This window comes from Anguilla rostrata, chromosome 9, assembly GCF_018555375.3.
Source record: "Anguilla rostrata isolate EN2019 chromosome 9, ASM1855537v3, whole genome shotgun sequence".
Lineage (NCBI taxonomy): Eukaryota > Metazoa > Chordata > Actinopteri > Anguilliformes > Anguillidae > Anguilla > Anguilla rostrata.
Window position 1 is genome coordinate 3,382,501 of NC_057941.1, and position 19,277 is coordinate 3,401,777.

A 19,277-nucleotide genomic window follows, 5' to 3' on the forward strand; every position below is an offset into this window, starting at 1 on the left:
TTAAGGTAGGCCGTCTGCTCCTGTGACTGAGGGTGTGGCGCTCTCAGAAGTCCATTTCGGTCGTCGTTTTCTCTGTGAAACAGGGCTCCTCACGTGTTCCCTCTCCCCCTGTCGCGACCCGTCACGCAGAGGCACATCGTTGTGGACACGTTCTTCGGGTACGACGAAGAGTCGATGGACTCGGAGTCTTCCTCGGTGGCTTCCTTCCGGATGGACCGCACCCCGGCGACTCCGGACGAGGATCTGGACGAGGTGTGAAGCCTGGCCCCGCCGCGGGACGGCTCACGGGAGGGGGGTCGATCTGATGATGCGTGCTGGACCCAAAACTGGCATCCTTCACACCATCCCCTCTCTGCTGACTTCCCTGATTCCCTCTTTCTCTTGTCTCTCTTTCATCTCTGTTTTTCATCCCTATTTCTCTCTACTCACTAATGTCTCACTCCCATCTCTCTCTCCACTCTTCCCTGCTGCCTCACCTCTCTGTCTGCTGTCCTCTCTCTCTCTCCCCCCCTCTCCCCCCTCTCTCCCCCTCTCTGTCTCCTCCTCTCTCCCTCCGCTTCTCTGACTCTCTCCCTCTCCCCTCTCTCCTCCTCTCCCCTCTCTCTGCTCCTCCCCCTCTCCTCCTGTCCCCCCTCTCTCTCCACAGGGCCTGGCTGCGGAGGAGTCAGAGCTCCGGTTTCGGCAGCTGACCCGGGAGTACCAGGCGCTGCAGCGCGCCTACGCCCTCCTGCAGGAGCAGAAGGGGGGCATCCTGGACGCAGAGATGGAGGCAAAGGTAATGCCCCCAAAAACCAGAACCCCCCCCGGAACCCCGAGATTACGGAATGAAGGGCTGCAGACGCACCCTCAGATTGCTTATGGACAGGCGGGGACAGGAACCTGCCTGGGGCCCCAAAACACTGAGGGTTTAGGAGTTTTGGAGTAACATGACAGTAGAAGCTGGTCAAAATGACCCCATGGGATTTTTGGCCTAGGGCCCCCCCAGTCTCTCTAAGCACCTCTGAGATTGCTGGCCCATGGCCCACTCCCACACTGACGCTTGTTTCCCTCCCCCCCCCCAACACTCACAGGCCCACGAGCAGCTGCAGGCAGACACTCTCAGGTACAAGGCCAAAATCGAGGACCTGGAGAAGGAGCTGACGCTGAAAGGACAGGTAAAGGGACCGTGCGCCCCCTTCCTGAGTAACACAAACGCACAGGACCATCCCAGCTCAGGATGCACCCATAAAGCGAATGTACTTTCCTAGTTTATGTACTTTACTTCCAAATATTAACGCTGGATTACGAAACAGGATTGGCACAGCGTGTATGGCTGGTTATGTAGTATTTAATTTAAAAAATTTACCAATATTGGAACCTCATAGGAAGTGCACATTAATCACAAGTGGGATGTCCAGAAAGTAAAAGTCCTGTCGTCTGTTCCACCCATGAACTCCAATTAGTTCTACTTCCTGGCTGAAGAACGTGCTAATTGGCAAAGCCAGGTGGTTGGAACAAAATACTGGGGACTTTTACTTTCTAAACCTGGATTTTCCACCTCTGTCATTAACTTTCCTGTTTAAGAACTGCATTTGGCTTGGAGGCAAAGCTCAGAGTAGACGGGGTGGTTATGAATTTCAGAATAGTTGCTCAGCTGATCACTTCATGTGCTTTCTACAATGAAAGCATTGAGTTCTTAAGAAACCTGCGTCATATGTCCTTGGCGTGAAATGAAACAGTCTCGGTAAAAGGCTGAAATGACAATGCTCTCTTCAGTACTAAATAAAATAAAAATAAAATAAAAGTTGTACGCCGTGCTCCTTTCTTTGCCCCAGGACTCAAGATGGGTGGAGGATAAGCAACTGTTCATTCGACGAAATCAGGAGCTTCTAGAAAAGGTGAATTTTCACGAGAGGGCTGTTGTACCTTTGTTGCTTACTTATACCCCCGAAACCACCCCCCCACCCCCCACAAGAAAACGTTTTTTGCCCCTTAGCCTTTCCTTGGTTTCGCAGATTGAAAAGCTGGAAGCAGACCTCAGTCGCCTACAGCAGGAGTTACAGGACTCCAAAGACCAGAATGAACTGCTGGAGTTCAGAATCCTGGAATTGGAGGTGACCTTTCTTTGTTCCGTTCTTCTTCTCTGAGATCGATTCTACTACCACGCGTGTATCTTTTTTTCTCTGCCCGTGAGCTTCGCTTAAACTGAGTTTCGCTTTAACTCCACACAAAGGGAGATGGTACAAGGTGCAACCTGCTGTTGTAATGAAAGCTTTGAGTCATGTGGTCTCTTTCGTACGGGACACGGAAAGCACTGTCCAAAACTGAAAAGCAAGCAGCCAGTTTAAACGCAAAGGATCTCAGAAACCTTCTGAGGTTTGTGTGTCCGAACATCGGGGTGTGGCAGTCCTCTTCTCTAATGCATGAGGAACTAATGAAGCCTTGAACAAATACTGTATGTATGACCCCCTCAAAGCATTCGCAGGAGGGTTCCCCTGAATGTTTCAGTGGAAACATGCTGTGCTGTATCACGGCTATTTCCTCTGTGCCTTGAATCCCCAGAATGCAATTTGAAGGAAGACACTTCTGCTAGCAGCACTCTTTTAACCTATGTTTGAAATCATACTCTACACGGTAACAGACAAACCAGATGAATATTTCCAGCCTGTTTGGAATGTGTATGTATATGCTTTAATAAGGAAGAATGCTTCTTAGCTAATGAGTAACAACTATATGATTTTTTATTTGCCACAATCTACTGAGAGAAAAAGAGCTGGAGAAATACGTTGTGGGCATGGCTTTTGCTAAGGTAGCTTGAACTGTTTATGGAACCGTACATATCTCAGATTTTGCTAATGCTATTAGTGCCTAATTTATTGATACAGCTGAATAAGCTATCCCGTGCCAGCGCATGCTGTAGTACCAGTGAGGAACAGCATATTTATGCTTTGAAATGAAGTCACCCTTTGAGAGTGCTCTTATTTAGTTTAGTTTTTTTTTTTTTTTTGTTATTAACTGTTCTAAGTGCTTACCACTAGCGGCCAGTAAAAAAAAGCATGCTATTGAAGTTTTCCCTCTTTTTTTAGCTCAGTGGACAGTAAAAGCGTGCTTGAGTCCTCTGAACCAGATCCCTCTTCCCCTCTCTTTTTCGTCGAGCTCAGTGCAGGCCAGTAAAAAAAGCATGCTATTGAAGTCCTCTGAGCCAGTAAGAAAGCACGGTACTGAAGTCCTCTGAGGCAGATCCCTCTTCCCCTCTCTTGCTCGTCGAGCTCAGTGCAGGACAGTAAAAAAGCGTGCTGTTGAAGTCCTCTGAGGCAGATTTCTCTTCCCCTCTCTTCCCTGAGCTCAGTGCAGGCTCGGGCACAACCCGTGCGCTGCATATAGATTTAGACCCCGGGGCTCGCAGCCCAAACGCCCACCATCGCTACACCGACGGCCCGATCGAGCGCCTTGTGTGCCCTTTTCTGCTGCTTCTGCTGCTGCAGCACCCCAGCTGCCTGTGAGACAGCCGCCCTGCGTGTAGCAGCTGGCGCCCTCTGCTGGATGGCAGTGGGCATGGCAGGTGATGATGCAACAATTGACACATTGCTGTTGCCTGGCTCATGGACCCTCAAATCCAAATCCAGCCCTGGTTTTCTTTTCTCCCCGGTAATTAGCTGACCAGTTAGCGCTACTGATTGGCCAGACTGTCTTCACGCCAGACTCCCTGGAAAAGGGAGGGTGGAAAACCAGCAGTTGTTGTCGGCCCTTGGGACTGTGATTTGAGTAACAGGGGCCTGGCTGAACCGAGAGTCCTAATATGGCCTCACCTGTCCTGTTGAGGCTGTAGTATTCGATATTGCATTGTGAATGTTGTTTAGATTCACAAGATGGATCTTTATTTTGTTTCTTCTTTTATGTTTTTTTTTTTCTTGTAGGAGCGGGAGCGAAGATCACCCCCGTTTAACCTCCAGATCCACCCCTTCTCAGAAGGGGTCAGCGCCCTGCAGATTTACTGCATGAAGGAGGGGGTGAAGGTAGGGCCTGTCTCCACCCACAGCCGACGGCGTTACTAAGACAGTTTGCTTCAGTTAATTAACTCTTTGAAGAGCAGGTCTTTCTAAGGCAGTGTTCTAGAACTCCTTTGCTTTCAGTTACCAGTAGTGATTATGACATCAACATTAGAATGTTCGGTTGAGAACATTCTAATCACATATTTCACATATCTCACACCTCAAAGGGTTAAGTACTGATGAAAATGGCAGCTACTGGTGAGGCAGAAAAAGATTTCACCCATTCCTTAGATTAAAAAATAAATCATTTTGCATGACATGACATACTTATCTACAGGAAAGTTAATGGTACCTCTGTATGCATTGGAGTTTAAGTGATATTTCAGTCTATTCATGCCTGTAGGAATGTATGACAGATTAACACTGTAGTAACAGCAGGGGATCAGTTATTGGGTCCCTGGTCAGCACTGAAATCAGCATCGCTGTACTAGATGGAGCAGGATACATTTTTACAGGAGCAGATATGTCCTTTTTTTTTATTCACTTATTTATATATTCATTTAAACAGTGGTGCCCAACGTGGGCCTGAGCATGCTCAGTTCCCCCCATGATATGGGACGTCCGGTCAGCCGTTTGCGACCGCAGCTGCGTTCATGCGTGATCCCGCTGCCGATTTTGGGAGAGCGTAAACAGCCTTCGGTGTCGCCAGCCTGCTCCTTTTCCCGCCGCAGCCCTCAGCCGAGCTCGCGCAGTGCTGAGGCACCCGATCGAATAGCGGGGGTCACTAGATATCGATGAAACGCGGACCTCCTTAGCGGCTGAACCCTTCCGTACCCTGGGCGACACAGTCGCCAGTCACGTCGCGTGTCACCCTAGGGGGCGGCCGGTCGCAGACCCTACTAGCACGGTCCGGATTCGATCCAAGACCTAGGGGCTCATCCACACACCACAGCGTGGTCCCTTAATCGAATGACCCCCCCAGCAGCCCAGATATGTCCTGTTCCTTAGTGGCAGAGGGGGACGTAGTCCCAGGCCAGGCTGTTTAACTCAGACTCCTGCTCCTCTGCTCTCTCCAATCTTCCAGGACGTCTGCATTCCTGACCTCATCAAACTGCTGGACATTCTCGGCGATAACGGGGTAGGTCCATACTCTCATCGTGCGACATAGGCAGACTGATTTTATAATGATTTTTTAAATTTTTTACTAACATCACAATCCCTTTAATGAATGTTAATTGCAAACTCAATAACTGTAATTTAAAAAAATATAACCCCTCAATGTACCGTGCAGAACCTACGGAATGAAGAGCAAGTGGCCATCATACAAGCCAGTACTGTTCTCTCACTAGCAGAAAAGGTACGTAAATGGTGGTGGGGGTGGGGGGGGGGGGGTTGTCATTCCATGTTGTAAGGTAATTATTCACAAGCCAGTCCAAGGTCGCCCCTGATAACACATCAAAGCTAAAATGCCTTTAGGGGGACGAGAGGACGGGTTTCAATCATTCATACTCAAGGTCGCCATAGAGACAGGAAGTCTGATCACTGTAATCAAGCATATTGATTGATGGGGCAATTCCCTTATTGGGGTTTCCAGTCCGGCTCCCGAATATTTTTCCTAGGATGCCGGAGGGCTGGGGCTGGAGAGCAGAGAACCGGCTGCTGGAAGTCAGTTAATAATGGCGGTAATAACAGCGGCTTTAACCTCACTGAACTGACCCCCATCCTTTGTGTTGTGCTATCGCCCTCTAGTGGATCCAGCAGATCGAGGGCACAGAGGCGGCACTGCATCAAAAGATGATGGACCTGGAGCTGGAAATGGTGAGTGGACTGTTGGAAATACTGGGGGTGTAATATAGTGCCAATGCTAATGCTAATGTAGCATTAGTACTGGTGCTAAACATAATGCTACTCTTGATGTGTAGCATTAGCCCTGATGCTAAACATAATGGTACTCCTGATGTGTAGCATTAGCAATGATGCTAAAGGTAATGCTACTTTTGATGCGTAGCATTAGCACTAACACTAAACGTAATGTTACTCTTGATGTTAATGCTGAACATCACCAGCAATGCTGCTGTAAGCTTGGCAGTTTGTTCCTTTCATTTAAAATGACGTGACCGGGGTTGGATGTTTTAGCGCATTGCATGAATACAATGCCATTGCCAAGGCCAATAGTATTTAGACTCTACTGTTGCCAAGGTCAGATCTACAAAGATGAGAGCGATCAATGTTTTGAGAAGTAAAAACGGCTGCACATTATCCTAAAAAAAAAAAAATCAATCGGGTCGGTGATCACTGTTCAATTAATCTAATCACACCAAGGTGGGCTTGTTGTTTAGACGTGTGATCTTTTGACCCTTGAAGTGAGAGGCCTGTGATTGGGTGAATCGGTGATCAGAACTCTGTTTTCACAGGAAATGTTCTGCAAACAGAAAGGCTATCTGGAAGAGGAACTGGACTACAGAAAGCAGGCCCTAGACCAAGCCTATATGGTGAGTACTCTCCCTTTTCCTTTCTGTATCTCACTTAATGAACTACAGTTATTTCAAAGCTTGGTGATTAAGCACAAATACAATTCTTCAGTTTTGTTTTGCCATAGCAAGTACAGAATAAACTTTGTATGAACAATTTACTTTTTCCACATATTTACGTGTACTCAGATACAGTGTTAACGAACCATAATACTTGAGCAAGCTGAATATCCCGGAATACTAATAATAATAATGTGGAATGGGATGCAGTCAACGCTGCATTCTCACAGTGGCTTGAAAGAGAAACATATTCAAAATGGCAGTTCCATGCGCTGTAATACAACACCATGTGAAAATTACAAAAGAAAGACACGAAAGGCATCGAGAGACAAGCAAGGTTAGCAGTGACTGGTGACGGGACATAAGGGAAGCCAACAGGAAGTCCGGTTTGGCGTTAACCGCGGTTCGTTACCGTCCGTCCCGCAGCAAATCCAGGAGCTGGAGGCCACGCTGTACAACGCCCTGCAGCAGGACACGGTCATCAAGTACGGCGAGCCGCTGAGCGACAAGCAGAAGGACGAGCTGCGCATGGCCGTGGACAAGCTGCGCAGGCAGATGCTGCGCAAGAGCCGGGAGTACGACTGCCAGGTGCTGCAGGAGCGGATGGAGCTGCTGCACCAGGCCCACCAGGTACGACTGCGCAGCCGACTGCGCATGACTGAGTACGACTGCCAGCTGCTGCAGGAGAGTGTGGAGCTGCTGCACCAGGCCCACCAGGTATGACTGCGACACTGCGCCACGCACAGCCGACTGGACGACTGGCAGCCGAGATATGACTGCAGCGATGACTGCTGCCAGGCACAGTATGACTGTGTCACGACGCGACTGCGCAGTCGACTCCTGAGGCACCATTCTATTCTACTGTTGGTGAGGCTTTGGGAAGCTTGGATGCTTAAATTCGTCATCTGGTCTTCTTTGAGGTCTGCAGTTGCGCTTCAGAAAAGGTCACTCTTGTCTGCTGCCATTACCACAGACTTTTTATTCCTAAGATTTACAGTAGGGGGCGATGTTGTATAGTTTAATGGAGGGATACTGCGTTGTTGCACCTTCTGTTCTCTTGCAAACACAGCTGCAGACTCACGTGCAGGCCCAAGAACACGTTGAGCAGGAAACCAGATTTCTCACAAGAACTTTCTCTGAAAAAATTAAAATAAATGACAAAATTCTTCCACTCCCACAAATGCTGTGACATGATCAGTTTGAATTATTTCTAATCAATTTGAGGTCAGAGGATCACCTTTCATTCCTGTTCTTTTGGAGCAACAGCAGTGCACAAATGATTTGTGGAAATTTGTCAAATGAATTGTTGAATACTGCTGGTGTGAAAGTTGTGAAACCATAGTTTCCATCATTTTTTTGGATTAGAAAGTCTTATATGCGCAAGAGACAGCATTTTCCAGAGTTTAAATGTCCATGACTGAAAGAAGATGGGAAGTATGTCTGTACAGTTTTGGGGATTTTGTTGCCACGCTGGGGATTTCGTCTCAGATCTTGAGTTCAGTGTTTGCCTTTCAGCGCATCCGGGATCTGGAGGACAAAACGGACATCCAGAAGAGACAAATCAAAGACCTGGAGGAGAAGGTGAGAAGGCGGCCGCCGAACTCACACATCTGGCACACCGTCCCGCGTCCTGTCTCCTCCAGCGTTAGCGATTAGCCGCCTCTGTAGCCATCTGGGGTCCCCTTCCCGTCACCTCGAAGAGGAGAGATACGACGGGGGATCCCTCTGTGATGGTCCAAACCCACCCGTGCAGCCCAGCCATGCAGGGAACAGATCCACGCCCCTACAGATAGACTGAAGACAGACACCCTGCTTTTCCGATCACACCAGTAGTTGGGAACGTGGAATTCCGAACAGCAGGCCAGGAAAAGAAAAAAAAAAAAAAAAAACAAGGGCCATGTTTCCTGTGTCCCTGGCAATGTATTTCACAATGTCTGACTGTGTATTGTAGTGTTTCTAATTTAGGATCTGGCTGGGAGTGTTTTGTGAGGGTTGGCTGAGTTTGCGAGTGTCCTGTGTGTAGGTGTGAGGGCCGCTAAGCGTTTTTTATCAGCCTCGACGGTCACTGCTGAGGGGTCCTGTTCACAAGCCGTGACACCGTCGAGCCTCCTCTGTTCTGCTTCTCTCCAACTAACACACGCTTGTTTTCTTCTCCTTTCTCCCCTCCCTCTTCCCTTGTCCCTCACTCCCCACTCTCTCTCTCTCATCCCTCCTTTCCTATCCCTCTTTTTTTCTCTCTCAGTTTTTGTTTCTGTTCTTGTTCTTCTCTCTCGCCTTTATTCTCTGGCCTTGAAGCCCATGACGTCGTCTGCAGAGGTGAGTTTCAGATGCTCAGAGAGGGGTTACACTCACCTCATGGGTGGAAAAAAATAGTAAAAAACGAAAAAAAAAGTCTACTGGCAAACCAGTAAATCTGAAGTGGTCCTGTAGATGAACCCTTTTAGAGTGTAAGATCACAAATATGTGAATAGAATGTTCTTAAGTGAACATTCTAATGCTGATGTCACAGTCACTGCTGGTGATTGAAAGCAAGTGGAATTCTAGAACACTGACGCAGAATTCTGAGAAAAGATTTCTTTAAAGCCTGCTCTTCAAAGGGGTAAATACAAAACCACAGGCTTTGAATTATCATATCTTTTACAAAAATGTGCTATTAATTTTAGTTTTTCAGTTGCTTACACAAGCTCTGGTGGCATTTAATTCAGATTTTAATTCACAATTGCTGTCAGGCTACTTGGCAAGGATGGGTTGGTATGTGGGTGGGGAAGTGTGTGTGTGGGTGCAGTCTCTTGTCACGTCGTATTCTTCCTCATTGGCTTGTCTTCTGGGAGTGTCCGTCTGTGTTTCCTCGGTTATTACACGCTTCACTTGGGTGACAGACGCCTTGTCATGCGTGTGTCACACACTCGGTCATGTGCCTGTTGTTTTTTCTCTCTCTCTCTCTCTCTCTCTCTCTCTCCCTCTCTCTCTCTCTGCAGACAGTGTGGCAGTGGTGGGGAAATTTTAACACGACTGCAGCTTTTTTTTTTCTCCGTCTTGTGATGAACCAAGCCTCCTTCGCAGCTCTCGTATGTTTTTACCGGCAAGGGGGGGGGGGGCGCTCCTGACCGGATTTGTAGTGAAAACAGATGGGCGTTGCGGGAGGTTTGACTCGTTTCCTTGGAGACCACCCCCCAGTACCCCCTGCCGTGTGCTGCAGTGGCCTGGACCCTGTGCCACCGTACCAACGGAACCCTTTTAAATTTGGTGGAACCCCTGTTAGCCAGACCCCCCCCCCTCCCCCCTGCAAAACAAACCAACACAAATCTCAGATGTCAAGAAAACCAAAGTTGGGAAAACCTTATCTCTGCCGTGCAGGGGACCTCCTCAGTACCTGAACATGCAGTAACGCAGGAGTAGCGCAGGAGTAACACTGGAGTAACGCAGGAGTAACACTGGAGTAAGGAAGAAGTAACGCAGGAGCGGTACAGCCGTGGAGGGAGAAACCCCACTGAAACCCCACTCTTTCTGACTGAACGGTTGACTGCAGATGACCTTTATATACCTCTATTCTTCTTTCTCTTGGGTTCGCTTCTCTCTCTCATTCTGTCTATGTTAGCCACACAAACACACACTCACGCACACATGCACAAACAGAAATACCAACACGGGCATACATGTGCAAGCATGCATGCGCACACACACACACACACATGCATGCACACACACACACACACACACACACACCCAAACATACACACACAGCACACACATACATACACACACACATACACACACACACACACACGCACATGTGTACACACACGCGCGCACACACACACAAACACACACGCACATGTGTACATACACACGCACACACACACACACACGCAGACCTCACTCAGGACCTTTGAGCAGAGGTGACTCACCTTTCTGTAACGGAACACAGGACCCCAGAGGAGGAGGGGGGACGATCCTTCCGCTCCCTGTAAACGGACCCGGCGAGAACGAGAGAGAGAAATACATCGAAAGAGGAGAAAGAGAAAGAGAGACTGACAGGGTCAGCTCTGGCCTTCCCTCTCTGACTCCCCCCCCCCAAACCGAAACCACCATCTTTATTTTAAAAAAAGGACAAAATGGACAGAATGAAGCCATTTGATGCGCTAGTGTTCTTTTTTAAACGGTCCCTGTATATCAACCACGTACACAAATATTTCTCCGTAAGAAGCCTCCCTGGACTGAACCGCTGTGTAATATACACCTGTTGATATGTATATGACTGTGTTTGTTTATTACCTGTAGCCTCTCCCATCCTCTTCTCTTTCTGTGAACACTTCTCAGCACTGTGGCTTGAGCAGTAGAAGCACTCGGCAATTTTGTAACTCCAGCCTCTCCGAATTGCTCTGTTATGTTTTATTGTAGTGACGGCTGCAGAGTGGAAGTTTTTTTTTCTTTCTTCTGAAATGTATATAATTCTCAAATTGGAAGACTGTGGCTCCCTCCTCCTTCCCTTCTTTTTCCTTCTTTTACTTTTGAAGGTGAATACTTCTGCCCCACCAGCGGGAATCATGCAGATGGGTTTATAATTGTAAATACGCTCACACTCCCTCTGAATCCCTCTCTCTCTCTCTCTATGCGTGTAGATATGTTTTTTGGCTTTCTTTCTCCACCCACGACAGCTGTGGGTGACTTAATTAGCTAAAACTGAGCTGAAATGCCCTTAGAGTTCTGAAACGGTATTCACGTTTTTTTTTTCTTTTTTCTTCGGTGTAACACTCAGAATACCGCTAACGTTTGTCATCATGCGCATGGAGACGTGTAACGCGGCTGGCTTGTCTTACCCCCCCCCCCAGCTGAAACTAGAGAAAGTCGAGGTAATCCATACCCCCCCACCCCTTTCACCCCTGCTAAAGATTTGCTTTGCAATATTAACAAGCTCAACCCCCACACACACATTTCTGTGTTTACATTTTTTGTCTTGCAGGAACTCTACAGTAAAAACTGGTGGTGTGCAAACTGGGGAAAAAATTTTTAGGAGCACATCTACTCATTGGGAAGCGTTGAGTGAGCTCCTAAATTGTTAGGAGCACATCTTGGAAAAAATGTTAGCACAGAGCCCTGTCTTTTGCCTCATTCATTCATTCATTCATTCATTCACTCATTCATTCATTCCTGAAACTAACGGGTAGAAATCAAGTCATCTCACGCCCTTCTACTGTGAGAGACAGGGAAAACGACCCTTTCCTGGCCTGTTTGTGACCGAGCGAAAGTAATACGCTAGCAGTTGCCTTAAACGCGCTATCTCACGCTAACACAGTTCAGTCACTTCTTTTCCTCCTGGACTCCATGTGTGCTGAGCATCCAGACGTTTCACAACTGCGACGTCATTCTCTCACGGATACGGTATGATTGTTTTGTCCATCTTTAACATCTGTCTTCCAGCCGGATCATACTTTAAACCCGTCCTCTTCTTTCTAGTACGTACAGCGAAAAAAAAGGAAAAAAGATTGAAATAAAAGTTGATGGCCTTCTGGTTTCTGGCTTCCTGTTCTTGTGGTTGGATGTTGAGGCGGAAGTGGAGTTGTGCAGAATGAGACACTCCGTGTATGTCTCCTGGGGCTTCAGCTGGGCGTGGTTTTCTCCAGAAAAATCATCTTGGAATCCTCTTTCAAATGGACTGAAGCCAATGATGTAAACAGCAATTTACCCTTCAGCAAACACATCAGCTTTTACAGTGGGGGAGTGTGGGACAACAGCGAGCTTGTGAGTCATCGGTGATTGGACAAATCATAAAATTGTAAAAACATAATCTTTCATCCCGGTAGGTGTCAGGTGACACTGCTTCTTTCCAGCATGGTGTGTATAAGTAGAAGGCCAAGACCCCAGTGTGTATTATTTCTTCATTTTTTTTGTAATCTCTTTAAAATGCATCAGTCATAGTGCATATTAAAGAAAAAAAAATAAAGCATGCTGCTCTAATAAGTGGGTTTATCTGCAAGTAGTAGTACAGTTGGCATATCCAGGTATTCCATATTATAGCAAAAAATCTGGAATTCCTTGATGCTAGCTGAAGCTGACAAGAAGATACACAATATCAGCTGTCTGTATTCTGTATTAAAGGAGGATAGGACTATGGGTGTAGATGAATTGTGTTGTTTGCCAAGAACTGTCAAAACCGAAGACAAGGTACTGTCACTCACTGGGTTTATGCTTTTTAAGCAGTGTTATGGAAATTGCATGTTTTACATGTAATTCTATCTGTGTAGGTTAGTGGAGGATCAGATTTACCACAGGTGTGTGTGCGTGCGTGTGCGTACGTGTGTGTGTGCACGTGCCTGTTTGCACACGTGTGTGTGTCTGTGTGCATGCGTGCGTGTTTTATTTAGACTGCCAGTATCAGCACTGGATGGGAAAGTGAAAAAGACAAAACATGTAAGACGGAGGTCATCGGAGGGAACCACTTTCTTTCCCAAAACTCATTTAAAGTGGCTAAATTAAAGTAATTATTTACACAGAACTCGTACATCTGAGGAAAACAGCACTCAGTCCCCTTGGCCTCTCTGTGGAGCTGCTGTATAGCACAAAGTATGCTGAAGGAAGCCAGGCTTAATCTGACTTTACACGGTGGAAATCGATGCCTTTTGTTCTCCCCACCAGGACAAGAATGAGTAGTATTCACCAGCGATATGAAATCTCTGTCTCCCCTCATTTATGTCTGTCTTTGTGGCCCCCGGAGCTGAATGATGTCAGGCCTGCAGAAGAAAAGCATATCTTCCTTTTTATTTTATTCTTTTTAAAATTATTTGTTTTACTGATTGTCGTCACCTCACTGTTACGACTATGGGCGCTTGACCTGAAGTCCTGTAACGGCGTCTAAATACCACTTCTGGGGAGCGACACTTGCAGTTCACATCACCTCACGCGACCGACACCATATACATACTTATTTATAATCAGCTGGTCGTCACTTGTTTTGTTTATTTATTAAAGTCAAAAGTCTTGGCTCGTGTTACACCCAAACCTCTTCTCGTTAACCAAGACAGATTATCAAATTCATTGTCTACAAAAAAAAAGAGAAAAAAAAAGAAAAAAACCTTGCCTATGAATCGGCCTCGGTAAATGTTTTACCAGTTGACTGCACGATTTCAACAAAAGGGCGTGTGGCTTGGTCTGGACCGGTAACAGAAATAATTCTAGAGGCATTACACAATGCGGATTCTGGACGCCACACGGTCGACTCTGTGGTTGCCTGGGGGGAAATAAGCCATCGCTAATAACGATGATTGTAGTGAGTAATTGCGCAAAGCCTCAGACCAGACCGCGCTTCGCAGAGCAGACCTTGGCTTCATTACGTGCTTTTGTAATTCGATTTGTGCGCCGGCAGCGCGGAGGTTTGCTCATCACGAGCGGAAGCAGCTGGTTCGGAGCACGCCGCGCGGTGGACGTGGCCGCATTATTTATTCATCTGGTCCCTCCGCCGTGACGTGTCACCGGATCAGTCGTCGCAAAAAAACAAAAAACAAAAAAAAAAAACACTCAATCCGGCTATATCCGATTTCCAGGTGCAGCGTTCCAGAAAGTAACGATATATCGGCACAAAAATACAATAGTATACAATGGATAAACGGTGGAGTTGGCGGCTACTTCTCAACATTTGCGATGTTACCCCTTTTGACCGTTTACTGGTCAAAGGAAGACTTAATTATATTCTATTCTTCTACCTGAGTACGTTTTCATGGTGTTCGGGTGTAGGCCCATCGGTAAAAGCCATTTTGTGTTTCTCCTACTGTGTTTAATGGACAGAGGTATTGTACTGTATTGAAGCTGCCATAACTCAGCTTACAAGACTATCAAGGCCTATCAATGACATCCTGAAATGCATCTGATGGAGAATTAGCAACTTCAGAAAGAGCACTTACAGTACTATAACTAGGACGTGAAGCCCCTTTTGTTGTAAAGAGGCACTCATCATTGTGGTGTGCATCCATATTTAATGACATGATGTCTAACAGACTCTTCTTGTTCACTCATTTGGCTCCGCGCCACAGACTTGAAGATCGTAAAGTTGGGAAGAGAATACGCAATCTAAAGGTGTGCTTTTAATATGCCCAAACAATTTCACGCTGCTCTGTCACAAGATTTTCTAATTTGTTGATAGAAACATATAGGACTTATCTGTAGAAAGTACTTATTTGATGCCTTGTGTTTAAATATTGAATTCAAAATATTCAGTATGCTTTATGCTTTTATTTATTTATTTATTTTACAGAAAACATAAGAAATTAAATACACGGAGAGCTTCTCTGTCAGGAGGCAAGATGGATTAAATGTGTTGAAGAGAGTTTGGTCTGGGTTCTGAAATGGGCTTGGGCAAGCATGAAAGCCGTTTTTGAGTTGGTGTCTTTTTTTCTTTGTATGTTGTCTGCCCAGCAATATTATGCTTAAAGAAAAAAATAAAAACATTAAAAAAAGCTAATTAATCAATGAGCACACGCAGCCCCATCCCCTAATATCTCAAAACAGGTTTTACTGAGGAGGGGGGTCTTTATTTAGAAATCAAATTCAGCTGCCTTACCAATATATAAACCAAAATCAGTGTTCTGTTCTTGATTAATTTGCTTGGGAATTGCTACATTTCTACCTCCCATAAATGCGTTAAATCTACATTAAGGTCTCATTTCGGGTAAGACACTCCAGTAGCATCCACAGCCAAAGAAGCATAAAGAAATTAAAACGGCATTCAGCGATTAGTCCCGTTACGTTTGGTCACTATTTGCAGACACGTGTCCACTGACTCAGCCTAGTAATTACAGTTTGGTTGTTCATTAGATGCTTGAATGATGAATCATCAAATCCTTCCCACATGGGTAATGGAACACCATTTTTTTTTTTTAACTTTTTGTGGCCATTAACATGTGCAACCTCAAATGCTTTTTAAATAAAAATAAAAAAGTCAGTAGAACCATTATTTATGAACTAAATTAACACACGTAATCACTTTTAGATCCTTCATCGCCCTCATGTTTATTTCTATTAAACTGTAAAAAAATAAAAAAATAAAAATTAGAGTACATATACGTGTATGTTGGCAGTAACACCAGGATATTTTATATTTTCAAGTAAATATAGTGCACTTTGTTCACAGTTGAGATCTTAGTTACCTTTAAGGGTTATTTATGTGGAACTGCTCTTGTCTTGTTGAGAAACTCTAAATTGCTTGGCTTACGGTAAGATTTCTACTCTTTAGAGTGTATAACTGTGACATGGTGGAAATATATATATGTGTACAGTAAATTATTTGCCACAATTTGGTTACAGGAACAATGAACAAAGCCCTGTCTGAGTGTGCGTGACAGGACAGCAGTGACACACAGCCACACATTTATGTCTACCGACAGGCCACTGCTTGCGGGGATATGTTGTTTTTTGCTCTGGTAACGGCTGATCTGTATTTGTCTTTGGCCTCGTCCCCATAGCAACAAAACTTTTCGAACACACTGGATATGCATCGCCCTCATGCAGCAGTCTGGAAAATAAATATTAATAATGAATTACCGAGCTCTTCAGCGTGTTGCTCGATTTAGTTTTGCCAGCCAGCAGAGGTTATTTTTTAAAGAAATACCTTACGGAATAGGGTTAGGCTTTATCACGCAGCAGTCTGCGCGGAATGATTTATTTTGGTAACAGATGAAAGCCCTTTCAGCTTTGCAGTAAATGCTTGCAAAAGGTACAAATTTCAATGGAAAACAGCTGCTGGAGTTCCTTCAGCGCAGTCGGTCATAACCTAATATGGGATAAAGTTGTATGGATGTAAGCCCCCCTCTTTTATTCATTGTACATGGGAACAGTAGTCTGCTTGTCTTAACACTCCAGTGCGTTATCGTGACCTTTCAACGCTGCCCTAATTGTCCTGAATGTTTTTTTTTTTACTTCAAGACGTATTTCGAGATGACATCACGCAGACATCAAACGAGCCGAGCTCCCAGGGAGAGTGATGTCATGCCCCTGCCATGTATCACGGCGTTTCAGAATGTGGGTGAGGTTTTGGGAAAGATGAAACACTCAAGGCTCTTTTCTAGGTGTTTAAAGAGAGAGAGAGACGAGCGTGTTCTCGTCCACTTCTGTCAGTTAAGTCCTCTTAATCACATCCATGTGATAACCGTCGGCTGAATGTCTCCTTAGTCGTCTAACTGAGGTGCATTTTTCTTTGAATGGAATGTGGTATAAAAATAGCAGCCTTCAAGTCTGGCTGCCATTTTGGAAGAGTCACGGGGACTCTAGGCCCAATTGTTGACTAAGACCTGAATTGTGCTTTTGTGTTGTACAAGAACTGAGGCTGCAAGCTCTCTCGATACCACACAGCGTTGATTGTTGATTCACTTTTTAAAATATATATATTACATTTTATAACCAATTAGATAGGTGTACAGGTATTCTTAAAGAAACAGCCTGATGTTTAAATATCAACATGCTTCTATTTCCATAGCTTTATCAGGGAGAGGAAAAAAAAGACCCCCAACTGATCGTGGATGTTAAAAGGTCTTTGTTATCTTCAACACAGTCTCTGTACATCCTCCATATATTTACAGAGCCCTGATCTGTATGGAGATGCTGTGAGCGGAAGTCAGGCATATACAAGATTAACCCGTCTTTATTTATTTATTGAGTAGATGCAGTAATAGTGCTCAGCAGTATGTAAACCAGGGGTGTCAGCTGAAGTCCCAGAAGGCCATAGCGTCTATATGTCCAATATGTCAGTTGCTACTTTAGGTCTTGAAAACAAGGACCCTTTATCCAATCAGCAACTTGATCATTTAAGTGTTGCAACACACCAAAAACCAACAGTCACTGTGACCCTCCAGGACTGGAGTTAAACTAGCAGACACTGCTGCCCTCCAGAATGGGAGTTAAACCTGCAGACACTGTGACCATCCAGGACTTGAGTTAAACTAGCAGACACTGTGACCCTCCAGGACTGGAGTTAAACCTGCAGACACTGCTGCCCTCCAGGACTGGAGTTAAACCTGCAGACACTGCTGCCCTCCAGGACTGGAGTTAAACCAGCAGACACTGTGACCCTCTAGGACTGGAGTTATACCAGCAGACACTGTGACCCTCCAGGACTTGAGTTAAACCAGCAGACACTGTGACCCTCTAGGACTGGAGTTATACCAGTAGACACTGCGGCCCTCCAGGACTGGAGTTAAACCAGCAGACACTGTGACCCTCCAGGACTGGAGTTAAACCTGCGGACACTGCGGCCCTCCAGGACTGGAGTTAAACCTGCGGACACTGCGGCCCTCCAGGACTGGAATTCGGTGCTCCAGAGTAAACAACACTGGGTGCAACAGCATTTTACCTCCACAGCCGAATATGGTAAGTTCTGTACAAAACACATTGAGAGTATGAGATGTTATATCTGCAAATGAAATTACTTTCTGCTACATTATCTAGCTCATATATATGCCAGAAAATGCCTGCCATATTGTGTTAATTTGATAAGCTGCAGGGAACTCACTCAACAAGTGGTCAACATCTGCTTGGATTTTCTCTGTACAGGGGTCAGCCTGGGTCAATCACCCCCCCCCCCCCCCAAAAAAAAAGCTCCTTCTGTTTAAGCATCTGTCTTGTTTAAGCAATCAATACAGGTTTCTCAATAAGGAAGCTTCCTTTTGTCATGCCCAAACTCGCTCTACCTCCTGCCAATAGGCCTAAAGCTGACTGTCCCCAACAGTAAGCAGCTACAAAATATAAAGCTAATAGGTCAGCTGCAGTGTGCTTACAGTAGCTGGATTTTAAACCTCAGGTTTACACCTCTAGACCACAGAACTGCATTCTATCTGGAACAGCTAATCGTCATCTTATACAGTTGGATAGCTGCTCCAGATGAGATGCAGTTATTTGCCCTAGAAGAGGCTAAAACCTGAGGTTTAAACTCCAGCCCGATGTCCTTGTGAAATGTGAAACTGGGCCTAAAATGGACAGTGTCAGCACTGTGTACGGTATTTAACAGACGAATGCTATTTTAAACTCTGACATAGGCCAGATGAAAGCACGTAATGTGCTACACAGTAAAGATGTTAGTGTTAAATAAACTCTTACTGAGTACATATGGTCCCTACTAGACGCATGTGCCTGGTTAGAGTGGAATTAACACTGGACGCTTTACTATGTAATTACACCTGAAGACTTGCTTGGAGCTGCCATCTCGGCTCTCTCGACTAATGGAACAAACAAGTAAAAAGTTGTTAGTACAAGGCAGGAAAACCAAATAGTCAGAACAGATTACCTCCTACACTGGGACTTGGGGAAAACTTGGCGCTATCGGTCAAACCCAAATTGAGTAATATGTCATGATTATATACTTAGATACTTCTTGTTGCTCCCTATTTTCCAATGTACTTTTGACTCTTGCTGTTTTTGTTTTTGTTGTCTTAAATACTGTAGGTGAAAGAAGGTTTTCGTTTGTCTTAGTAGCGTTTCACATCGAGGAAGTGCAGTAGGCTGACAGTCTCGCCTGCACGAGGGCACGTTGCAGTAGATTAGTCTCGATGCGTTAGTTCTCGCGGAGCACTGTATTTCCATTCGCTCACGTGGGATGACGAGGCTCTGGACGGATTCGTCTGTCTGGCCCACATTTTTTTCTGTCAGGCTGATACCCGCCGCTGGTGAGGTCTGCCTTTGTGCTGACCTAGTCTCTGTCCCTTTCTTGTCGAGTAATCAGGACACTGACAGACAAGCAGCAAAGCGGGTATTTGTAAGTGGCCACAGACTGTTAAAGACGCAGCTCTTTCAT

General features: G+C 45.6%; 1 protein-coding gene across 3 annotated transcripts in view; it reads left to right on the forward strand.

Annotated features, from left to right (window-relative positions):
- The window catches only part of jakmip2 (janus kinase and microtubule interacting protein 2), a 31,625-nt gene extending 19,609 nt beyond the window's left edge, over positions 1-12,016 (forward strand). The window contains exons 8-22 of one of the 3 annotated variants that reach the window (XM_064349838.1): positions 1-5; positions 130-252; positions 647-775; positions 1,071-1,154; positions 1,815-1,877; positions 1,995-2,093; positions 3,897-3,995; positions 5,056-5,109; positions 5,263-5,328; positions 5,721-5,789; positions 6,386-6,463; positions 6,929-7,132; positions 8,018-8,083; positions 8,745-8,818; positions 9,485-9,583. The exon at positions 1-5 is cut by the window's left edge and continues 52 nt beyond it. In XM_064349838.1, the coding sequence (XP_064205908.1) occupies positions 1-5; positions 130-252; positions 647-775; positions 1,071-1,154; positions 1,815-1,877; positions 1,995-2,093; positions 3,897-3,995; positions 5,056-5,109; positions 5,263-5,328; positions 5,721-5,789; positions 6,386-6,463; positions 6,929-7,132; positions 8,018-8,083; positions 8,745-8,795 (1,190 nt within the window). In that variant the 3' untranslated portion in view covers positions 8,796-8,818; positions 9,485-9,583. Of the gene's footprint in view, positions 6-129; positions 253-646; positions 776-1,070; positions 1,155-1,814; positions 1,878-1,994; positions 2,094-3,896; positions 3,996-5,055; positions 5,110-5,262; positions 5,329-5,720; positions 5,790-6,385; positions 6,464-6,928; positions 7,133-8,017; positions 8,084-8,744; positions 8,819-9,480 lie in introns of all 3 variants that reach the window. The other 2 variants (XM_064349837.1, XM_064349836.1) reach the window with 2 other exon arrangements.
- Positions 12,017-19,277: the final 7,261 nt, after the last annotated feature.